At 43.0% G+C, this 12,098-nt stretch overlaps 1 protein-coding gene across 1 annotated transcript in view; it reads right to left on the minus strand.

Moving 5' to 3' along the window:
- The window catches only part of LOC306921208 (glycine receptor subunit alphaZ1-like), a gene marked incomplete at its 5' end in the record, with an annotated part of 49,293 nt that overhangs the window by 11,746 nt on the left and 25,449 nt on the right, over positions 1-12,098 (minus strand). Inside the window, 2 exons of the mRNA XM_079498319.1 lie at positions 3,917-4,027; positions 6,993-7,096. Coding sequence (XP_079354445.1) covers positions 3,917-4,027; positions 6,993-7,096 — 215 coding nt within the window. The remainder of the gene's footprint in view (positions 1-3,916; positions 4,028-6,992; positions 7,097-12,098) is intronic.

Here is a 12,098-nt window from a genome sequence, read left to right on the forward strand (position 1 = left end):
GCATTAACCGTGTGAGTGCACCCTTAGGCTGCGTACACACCTAAAGAACAAATGTTTGGTCCGTGTGCGATGCCTGATTGCTATTTGATTGCTGCTCCAATTCATTTTCAATGGGAGTCACGTCGTTTGATCGGACAAACCTGTCCAATGTGGGGGCGGAGGGCACAACAAACACATCGGACACCTTGTAGTCAAAACAGCCAACGAACAGGGTGGGACTTCAGATCGGACAGAAGGGTGGTTTTTAACCGCCAACTAATAGGAGAGAACTTCCGTTCTTGACAGCACTGGGTGGGGTTTAGGCTGTAGTCTTCTGAGTTACGTGACACAGACTATTATATCGCTTGTTTGTATGTCTTCTTTTGGCTACGGCCGTGCGTAACTTGGAGAGTCCAAGTTGCGCACGGCTGTCTCCAGTGAGTGAGTCCAGTCTGGTACTGGTTCTATTCTATATACAGAAATACAGGACGATAGCCAAAATAGCCGTCGGGCCTCGGCAGTTGTGAGGCTGCATTAATAATTAGTTCTAAAAGCATGTCTTTTTTACGGGGATCACTATTGATTTTAATAGTAGACGCATATATGTCTATGAGTAGCCTAGAGTAGAAATGTAATGGCAGCGTACGAGGTTCACATGCGCAAATATAACAGATGTACAAGTTATCGACACGAATGGTACTTACAGTCTGGTACACGATGTAAGCTTGTAGATCTGTTTATTTTAAGCATGCGCTACCGCCACCACGCAAAGTTATGACGCGCGCACATGTGGGGGGAGAGACCCGATATATTTTATAGCTCTATGGGAGAGACGCAGACAGAGAAATATTTAAAATCATCCTGTCTCGCTCTAGCGCAAGGCCGCACGCATAAAGAGCCAATGGAGCAAATGTTAAATAAGCTACACAGGTGGTCCTAAATGATTAATTGATTACATCACTATAGCAAAAGACGTGATATAGGTCAACTCAACTGCAGCGGAGCTGTTCTGACTTGAAGCTTAACTGACCAGCACGGCTTCAAGTTTAAACCATAAGATGACATGGAAATGCCCGTCGATTTGATGCGCAGAAATAACATAGGCCTATATCGAATCAGGTTAAGGTGCACACATGGAAGAAAAGTCCTTTTTATCGGGATTCGGGGATATTTTGTTGTAGGCTATACGTCTCCGGTGAATTGTATGCACCAGCAGCAAGCACATTATTGTTCAAACACCTGCTCCTCTGTTTGTCTTATTTGGCTAATAAAATACTTATTAAGAATTCATGCAATTTCAAGTTGTTGCTGCAATCATGATTCATGTTGCTGTTCTCTTCTCTCTGTGTGACTGAAGTTTGCGCCCAAAAATTGTACAGTGATTTCCCGCACCCCCTCATGTTATTTTTCCCTCCGTAGCAAAATGACCTCTTTTCTTTTTTTCACTATTTGGTTCGCTTAACATGTCCACGTGTCATTTGTTTACATATTTGGTACGCTTTACAAAGTCCAGTGTGAACACCAAACGGACCAAAATCAAAATGCAAATATTTGGTCCTTGGTCCGGACCTTCTAAGTGAACTTTGAGTGTGAAAAACGGCCTCGACAAACTACTGCTAGCTGCTGCTGCAGTCAAGAAAACTACACTGAACATATGTGCATCTATTTCCGCGTGTCGTAGCACCGCCCAAATCGCGCAAAGCATTGTGGGACATGGAGGCATCAAATCATAAAAATGTAATCAGTGGTCGGTCGGACAGATCTGTGTGTCCGAAAGGTGTGTACGAAGCCTTAGACAGACTACAAATGCCTTCTAAATCAGTGGTTCTTAAATGACTTAAATGACTGTCATTGTAATGTGAAACACATGGTTTTTGGTGAAAACAAGCTATCATTCAACTGCCAATAACTAAATAAATTAACATTGCAGAAATGAACACAGTTTTTCCCCAATGAAAGTAGAGACACTTCTTTCTTTTGAGTTATTTGTGTGTACATCGTCATAGAACAAAATATTCTGTGTCTGTGGGTCTTGAAAGATTAGTAAAAAATAACTCTGACAAACATGCTGGCTGTTCTAGAGAAACTCTGGCAGTCAATGAGATTGGAATGTGGTGGAGCAACCATATCTCATCACACAGACAGAGAGGATTAATGTGCTTATACCTTAAAACACACACACACACACACACACACACACACACACACACACACACACACACACACACACACACACACACACACACACACACACACACACACACACCACAAATACAGTACATCGCATGCATTCACTGGCGAGAGAGAGAGAGAGAGAGAGAGAGAGAGAGAGAGAGAGAGAGAGAGAGAGAGAGAGAGAGAGACTTGATAATGAGGGTTACGTAACAAAAGTGTTTCATGTCCAATTGTCTCTCATGCATATGAGACACGCTATCAAGACTGTGGCACTCTCTCTCTCTCTCTCTCACACACACACACACACACACACACACACACACACACACACACACACACACACACACACACACACACACACACACACACACACACACACACACACACACACACACACACGCGTATATGGTACCGTATATAATCCATCTATATCACACTTTTAAAAGCCATCAGCCAAGCTGGTGCAGAACACATAGGGAGTGCTGCCATAGTTTAGTCATGGCAGTCAGTCAGTCACCCTCCAATATCATTCGCTAATGAGTTTACCACTTAAAGCCTCAGAAATGTAATTTTGTCTGTATGGTGGAATATGTTAATACGATATAACTTCTACAATCTGTATATGGTAGAGTATGTTACAATATGGTAGTGTATGGAAATACAGTATATACTGTAACTTATACAATATGTATGGTAGAGTATGTTACAATATGTATGCTAGAGTATGGAAATACAATGTATAACTTATACAATATGTATGCTAGAGTATGGAAATACAATATATAACTTATACAATATGTATGGTAGAGTATGTTACAATATGTATGGTAGAGTATGTTACAATATGTATGGTAGAGTATGTTACAATATGTATGCTAGAGTATGGAAATACAATATATAACTTATACAATATGTATGGTAGAGTATGTTACAATATGTATGGTAGAGTATGTTACAATATGTATGGTAGAGTATGTTACAATATGTATGGTAGAGTATGTTACAATATGTATGCTAGAGTATGTTACAATATGTATGCTAGAGTATGTTACAATATGTATGCTAGAGTATGTTACAATATGTATGCTAGAGTATGTTACAATATGTATGGTAGAGTATGTTACAATATGTATGGTAGAGTATGTTACAATATGTATGGTAGAGTATGTTACAATATGTATGGTAGAGTATGTTACAATATGTATGGTAGAGTATGTTACAATATGTATGCTAGAGTATGTTACAATATGTATGCTAGAGTATGTTACAATATGTATGCTAGAGTATGTTACAATATGTATGCTAGAGTATGTTACAATATGTATGCTAGAGTATGTTACAATATGTATGCTAGAGTATGTTACAATATGTATGCTAGAGTATGTTACAATATGTATGGTAGAGTATGCTGATCATTTCTACAATTGGGATGGTTGTATTTTGTCTCCCTGCTTTTCTAAGACCTATAGATCAGGTCAAAGGTCATGGATCACCTGACACAGGATCTGACACCAATTTTAACCTGATGGTCAAGATTCAATTCATCCCCCGGACATGCAGGCTGGCTCTATTAGCTCAATGGTTACTATGTCAGCATACAAACCGGGTTCAAATCCGGGGTAGAAGAGAAACACACATATTCACTTCTGGGGGTCTCTCTAGATCAAAATGGACTATCTTCCTAAACATGTGGTGAGACTAAGGCAGCTGATATACCGACATCCGGTTTCAGTTGAGGTCAAGGTCACCACTTCCTGTGTACCTTGGGTAGAGAGGTCCTGGATCCCGAGCTCTGTGTCGTCATGGTGAGCACGGTGGTGATGCCCAGGGCCACCCTGGCCGGAGCAGCGTCCATGTTGATCCAGAAAGATACCTGTAACACCATGAAATGTAATAATTGCTGAACATCCCAAAGTAGTAGTAGCGTTGCGGTCGTGCATCATTGTACCAAAACACGGAAGACAATTTATTGACTGGTCTCAAGTAGCCTGCCTGCTGCTATATTATTAATCACAACATAATGTTATATTATATATCATAGTCTTTGAACATTGTCATTGATCCTGGTGACGAACGGTTTATGGATTCATGGTCGGGAAAACTTGGGATTCCCTTCTCGCGTACCAGTGGGACATGTCCCATATACTGTACCAGCACAGGTACACGTACCAGTGGGACATGTCCCATATACTGTACCAGCACAGGTGCACGTACCAGTGGGACATGTCCCATATACTGTACCAGCACAGGTGCACGTACCAGTGGGACATGTCCCATATACTGTACCAGCACAGGTACACGTACCAGTGGGACATGTCCCATATACTGTACCAGCACAGGTACACGTACCAGTGGGACATGTCCCATATACTGTACCAGCACAGGTACACGTACCAGTGGGACATGTCCCATATACTGTACCAGCACAGGTGCACGTACCAGTGGGACATGTCCCATATACTGTACCAGCACAGGTGCACGTACCAGTGGGACATGTCCCATATACTGTACCAGCACAGGTACACGTACCAGTGGGACATGTCCCATATACTGTACCATCACAGGTACACGTACCAGTGGGACATGTCCCATATACTGTACCAGCACAGGTACACGTACCAGTGGGACATGTCCCATATACTGTACCAGCACAGGTACACGTACCAGTGGGACATGTCCCATATACTGTACCAGCACAGGTACACGTACCAGTGGGACATGTCCCATATACTGTACCAGCACAGGTACACGTACCAGTGGGACATGTCCCATATACTGTACCAGCACAGGTGCATGTACCAGTGGGACATGTCCCATATACTGTACCAGCACAGGTACCAGTGGGACATGTCCCATATACTGTACCAGCACAGGTACACGTACCAGTGGGACATGTCCCATATACTGTACCAGCACAGGTACACGTACCAGTGGGACATGTCCCATATACTGTACCAGCACAGGTACACGTACCAGTGGTTGGGAACCTCTGCATTAAACGAGGTCAAATGGCGTTAAACTCACTTTGCCACTCAATTTGCCAATCACAATACTAACATTTGGGGATTTTACGATATTCTTTTGCTGAATGCGGCGAATTTGTTTGAGTGCATTGTGAGTACACTAGAGGTTCGGACCGCTACGCGGCCCTCAGATCTAGTAACCTCTCTCTCCTCTCACTCCTCCCTCTCTCCCCCTCTCTTCCCCTGCTCTCTCTCCCCCTCTCTTCCCCTGCTCTCTCTCCCCTCTCTCTCCCCCAGACCTCATACTATTTCTGAGGGCCTCCTATATACAGCTTTTTGTCCTAACTCTTGTCACATTTGCCATTGACAATGAAAGGAGAATTTACGTCATGTGTCTGAGAAAATCGGCGTTTTGGGCTAACATTAACATTAAATTCCATTGACAATGAACGGAGAATTTACGTCATATGTGTCTGAGCAAATCGACATGTTATGTCATGATAATGTACGATGAATAAGAGCGCCCCTCACTTCACACGTGTGATCTTTTTCATCTATACGTTCCCACTTATATAGGCACAAACGTTATGCAAAGCTCAGCCTCTCTCTCTCTCCCTCCCTCCCCCCCCCCCCCCCCCCCCTCTCTCTCTCTCTTTTTGAGTGGTGTAAACCACTCCAAAACTGGCTTTGTTAGTTTACGTGTCCACGTGTTTGTTCGTACCAAAAAAATGAGCATGGTTGCTATGGTCACTCAGTTCACACGGGTGTGATTTCATTACGTCAGACCACAGCTGATCAGGCTATATAATACCTTACACCACTCAGTTCACACAGGTGTGATTTCTCATCATATCGGGGATATTTAATTGGCACATCAAAGTTTGAGAACCACTGATTTAGAATGCATTTGTATTATCAGCCTCAGATCATGATGTTAAAGTTATTACAAGAACCAGATTTATCTAAAATAGCTTTCTAAAATACCAGCTGTAAGACTCCCTGAGGAGGTTGTGTGCACGCATCCGCCTGTGTGACGGCAGACTGCTGGGCGAGTGCTGGCGCTTTGGCATGGGGGTTCAGATCAACATATGGAATGAATTCTGTCTGTACTGGACATATATGGAGCGTGTCTTGAGTGTACAGGGTGTGATATGCAGCTCAGCTCCATATATGGAGATCTAAGGGTGGCAGCGGGGGCAGTGTCTTGAGTGCACAGGGTTTGATGAGGTCAGATGAGATCAGATCAACATATGGAATTAATTCTGTATTGGCCATATATGGAGCGTGGCACGATGTGTGATGGACTGACTGACAGGTTTCCAGGTTTCCATAGTAACCTGCGACTGTATTGACAGGGCTACCCACCCAGGACTGTATAACTGTAGACAGGGCTACCCACCCAGGACTGTATAACTGTAGACAGAGCTACCCACCCAGGACTGTATAACTGTAGACAGGGCTACCCACCCAGGACTGTATAACTGTAGACAGGGCTACCCACCCAGGACTGTATAACTGTAGACAGGGCTACCCACCCAGGACTGTATAACTGTAGACAGGGCTACCCACCCAGGACTGTATAACTGTAGACAGGGCTACCCACCCAGGACTGTATAACTGTAGACAGGGCTACCCACCCAGGACTGTATAACTGTAGACAGGGCTACCCACCCAGGACTGTATAACTGTAGACGGGGCTACCCACCCAGGACTGTATAACTGTAGACGGGGCTACCCACCCAGGACTGTATAACTGTAGACAGGGCTACCCACCCAGGACTGTATAACTGTAGACAGAGCTACCCACCCAGGACTGTATAACTGTAGACAGAGCTACCCACCCAGGACTGTATAACTGTAGACAGGGCTACCCACCCAGGACAGGATGACGATGAGAAGAGATGGGATGTACATCTGGATCAGGTAGTATCCCATCTGACGCTCCAGGTGGAACCGCACCTCGATGCAGGTGAATTTACCTGTGTACACACACACACACACACACACACACACACACACACACACACACACACACACACACACACACACACACACACACACACACACGATACAGTAAGTAGGTTATTTAGTCAAAAAATTGATCTGTGTGAAATATTACATGGATAGTGTAGGATTTGTCTTTTAAGAGAGAACTTATTGACTAATCATGGATTTAAATGAGTAAACACCAAGATACAATAGGAAACGTCACTCGAAGCACACTCGTCAAAGCATTTCTTTCCATTGAAAAATCCCATGGTGAATTCTTAGATTGTGCCATGTTAGAACTGTGTAAAGAAATCAGCCATTCTGTCTGGTATGTCGTTTATCCTGAGTTACATTTGATAATGTCTGTGTTTCCATTCATACTGCAGTTTTAGGTGATAAGCAACTCACCACGGTGTTGTTTTCTAAAGTTAGAAAACTACAACATCACAGTACGTCACTGCGTGATTTCTTTCTACGTCCGAGTAACGCCCCGCCTGCCTATAATACAAGAGAATGACAGCTTGGCACGCGCGACAGTAACTTTTATTTTTCTATAAGAGGCAAACTAATACCCATCTCTTTCCCTCTAGTCTATCCCCGTTCACTGATTGGTCTAGAAGTTGGGTGGGCATCTGAACTAGAGGGAGGCGGGGTCACAGCTCAAGGACATCACCACAAGTATGATGGCCTCAACTCGTTATCACCGTTTAGGTGAAGGTGAGTTGCTTATCAACTAAAACTGGAGTGTGAATAGGCATTTATCTTTGTAACACAGTTACTCTATGGAGAAATTCAATGACAAAAAATTATGCCATGACCCAGGGTGACAGCACCTCTAGCATGTCAGATGATGTCAGAGTTGGGTGCTGTTTACATACACTTAATTTGACCTCATGACCACACCCTGACACATACAGACACACACCACACATTCCTACAGTAGATGGATGCAGTGTAGCGACATGGAGTGCAGCATTAAGTCATTCAATCTAAAGTATTTTTTACTCCACTACAATTATTTAAAAACTTTGGTTAGTAGTTACTTTGTATTTTGAATATTATTACTATTTCAACTACTTTTTATATACTTCGGCTATGCGTACTTTTACTCATACTGAATACATGATACATGAATACTGGACTTTTACTTTACAGATTATTTCTACCTTGTGGTATTAATACTTTCACTTAACTCAATAAGACCGGGAAAGCATCTGTGTCATTCTAGATTTTTGCTAAAAGCATTATTTTAGACTTTGGCGAATATTCAAGCTTGTAAATGTGCTATTTGTTTTTTAAATTGTGAAAACGTGTGCAAATCTTTGAATATGTATGTTTTTTTAAGCAAATATTTTTAACTCAAATCTTCTGGGGGTCTCTGGAACAATATATCGGCAGCCAAATACATCATTTTGAGGGTCCTTGACATGAAAAGGTTTGAGAACCACTCACATTTAGAAGACATTTGTAGAATCGGCCTCAGGTCTTAATGGTAGTGTGTAAACTATGGTACGCGTACCAAACCTGACTCCGCCAGATGGGGCAGCAACCCAGTGTACTCTCTGCTGCCCCATCTGGCGGAGTCAGGTTAACGCGTACCACTGGTGGTACAAAAGACCTCCTCTGGTGGTACGAGAAATCTTCCCGAACATGAAAAAGGAGGGGGTGGCCCGGGTGGGGGGTTGCAAGTTTTGTTGTTGGCTTTGTGCTGAGCACTGCCGACGAAGTGTTCACGGATCACAACAAACTAAAGGTGGCAACGGACGGACCTACAGCACTATTGCTCCAGTGAAACGACATCCAGGCTGCATGGTGTTGTGGTCCCAGCAATTTGCGCATCGCGAAACCACAGTAAAAGTAAAACTTCTCACTCTGTGTGTGTGTGTGTGTGTGTGTGTGTGTGTGTGTGTGTGTGTGTGTGTGTGTGTGTGTGTGTGTGTGTGTGTGTGTGTGTGAGAGAGAGAGAGAGAGAGAGAGTGAAAGTCTCCCTCTCGTGTGTGTCTGTCTGTCCGTCCGTCCGTCCGCCCGAGGTGGTACTTGGTGAAAAAAGGTTGAGAACCACTGCTTTAGAGAGAAACAAAATGAGTTCTCCCACCCTCCCTCAGGCCTACGGATGTGGGGCAATTAGGATTGCTCAGAAAATGTGTCCCTCGTGAACCCATCTCAGCTGGCACAAAGTGTCCCCTCTGCATGTGACCCATCCTAACTGCTAGTGGCCTTAAGGCCAGTGGGCAGGAATATGTCCTTACCCATCATGTCTGTGTGCACCAAACCCATGAGGTCGGTCTCTCTCTCTCTCTGTCTCACACACACACACACACACACACACACACACACACACACACACACACACACACACACACACACACACACACACACACACACACACACACACACACACACACACACACACACACATCAGCGCGCGGTACTCTATATTATCTCCATTTCGTCCAGGCTTCATCAAACATGTCTGTACTAGGATCAAATATTTTGGCCATGCGGAAAACACAAATGTGCACACACGCACGCACACACACACACACACACACACACACACACACACACACACACACACACACACACACACACACACACGTACACACACACACACTACAGCAGAAAAATAGGATTATGATGTACTGTATGCAATAAGCATGCAAAGCTTTTAAACTAATGGTGTGCGTGTATGCGCTTGTGCGTGTGTAATTGTATTATTGACCAAATTGTCCCACAATGTTTTATGGTTAAAATATATAACCAATATCGATATAACCAGTCGGGTTTGGTAAGGGTGGGGGGGGGGGTTTATTTTGGGGCACAGTTTTCTAATGTTTAGTAATGAGTACCACAGACGAATAACAGTCTAAGTCCACACTATTGATCCATAATATATAAATGATAGATAAGGGTTCAGGACAACGAGGCCTTTTCGTGGAGGGGTCAGTCTGAAATTTGGACTTAGACTGTTTTTCGTCTGTGGTACATGTATTTTCCTTTGTTGATTCCGGACAGTTCAGTTAGGGTTAGAATAGTTAGTGTTGATTTTGTGTTGTTTTGCTGCTCAGACTCCCCCCCCCCCCTAAAGACGAAATAAAACCCATGGAAACACTGTACTCCTGTTTGCTGGTGGTTCATTTGAGAGGTTTTAAGAGGGGTCCATCGCATTCATGTTGCAGTCCAGTTCCAGCTAGGCTGTGGCTGTAACACATTTTTCAATTAGGAAAAGATTCAGGTTGGTACAGTAGGTTTAGATATTTAGAAGGTAGGTTTAGGGGTTTGGATTGACTGAGGCCCAACATATGGGATGGACTTCGACTGCAGGGAAAATTGGCCTGTGTTGATTCCGCTGATCATTCTGCTTCACATTTGATGTACAAAAATGCTGTTATTGGGGAGAATGTTTTAAAATTCACCATCAAAGCAAGACTGCAAATATTACCAACCAAGTACAATCTGTCAGTCTGGTATGCTGACATCCATACTCCACTCTGTATAAACCATCATGATTCTGAATCCATTGTACACATAACTAATGGATGCCGTGCATTTACAACATTTGTACATTGCTCGCCACGACCATACTGTTGACCTGTAGGGTCTGATGCAGTTCAATAATGTATGCCATCCAGTGCAGCAATGTATAAATTCAATGTTTGTTTGTTTTTGACAGCAGTTTTTTGTTGACACCAGTCACAAGCAGGTCTTGATTCTGGGGGTGGGCTGTACTTTGATTTGTACATGGACCAGACATTTCAAGATAATCATTCCAACCGTTATTTAGAATCATAACAAACCTTGGGTACATACTGTATGTAGATTATCCGTACTGATATTTGGAAACCTGGGCCATGTACCTAAACTGAGAGCAAAGCCAAACAACTTGCCAAATATAGCTGTTATAGGCAGTTTGACTGTATGTATGGAGGAGAAGGTGCCATATGTGTGTCCTTAGGTGTATTGAATCCTTGTACAGACTGATGGATGCAATGTGACAAATTCTTCACCCGTGTGTGTGTGTGTGTGTGTGTGTGTGTGTGTGTGTGTGTGTGTGTGTGTGTGTGTGTGTGTGTGTGTGTGTGTGTGTGTGTGTGTGTGTGCGTGTGCGTGTGCGTGTGTGTGTGTGTGTGTGTGTGAGAAGTGTGAAAGCCACCAGCTATAGGCAGGAATGGAAGGATACATAATTGACAACGAGAGCAGAAGAAACACGCTTTTTCAATTATCACTCCTCTCTCTCGCCGCGCATCTCTCTCGCATTGTTTCCGTGCCATGGTAGTGTCGCTTTTTTGCTTTCATGTATTGTCTTTTTTTCACCTCGTTTCATTTTTTCCCTTTTTTTTCATTTGTTGACAAAACTATTACTGTTGAACAGTTGAGTTGGTTGAACTTCTTTGAACCTGGTGTCCCTCCTAAAATAAATACATAAATCATGTATTGATAAAACAAAATGATTATAATAAAATAAATACAAAATACAAAAAAGGGAATAATTTGAGTTTATTCATTGAAAATGGCCAAAAAAAAAAGGTCTACAAGCTTTGGTTCTACATCGTCTCTGCCGGGTGGAAACCTCTTTATATGTCCAAAACTGTTCTCTTTTCGTGATTCAAATTAAAAAAAAACGCAAAAGTAGCAGATCTACAAGCTCAAAGTGCACCGCTTCGCACCTCATTTCGAGCTTGTAGATTTTCCACTTTTGATACTTTTGTCTGACGCTAGTATATGATCAAGTAGGGCGGTAATTTAAACCACAAAAAGTTAGAATAATAAGTTTCTTCCCCGAGTGTAAATCACATGGTGTGAGCTTGTGGTATGACTATTTGCAGCTATTTGCAATTGTATTGTTTCCAATTATATTATTATTATTTTTTTTAAAGATGTTTTTTTTTTTTTGCCTTATGGAGGGATAGACAGTAAGGCTGACAGGAAATGGGGAGAGAGATGGGCGGTGACATGCAGTAAAGTCGTGATCGGGAGTGGAATAGAACCCGC

Source organism: Electrona antarctica (genome assembly GCF_951216825.1).
Source record: "Electrona antarctica genome assembly, chromosome: 4".
Lineage (NCBI taxonomy): Eukaryota > Metazoa > Chordata > Actinopteri > Myctophiformes > Myctophidae > Electrona > Electrona antarctica.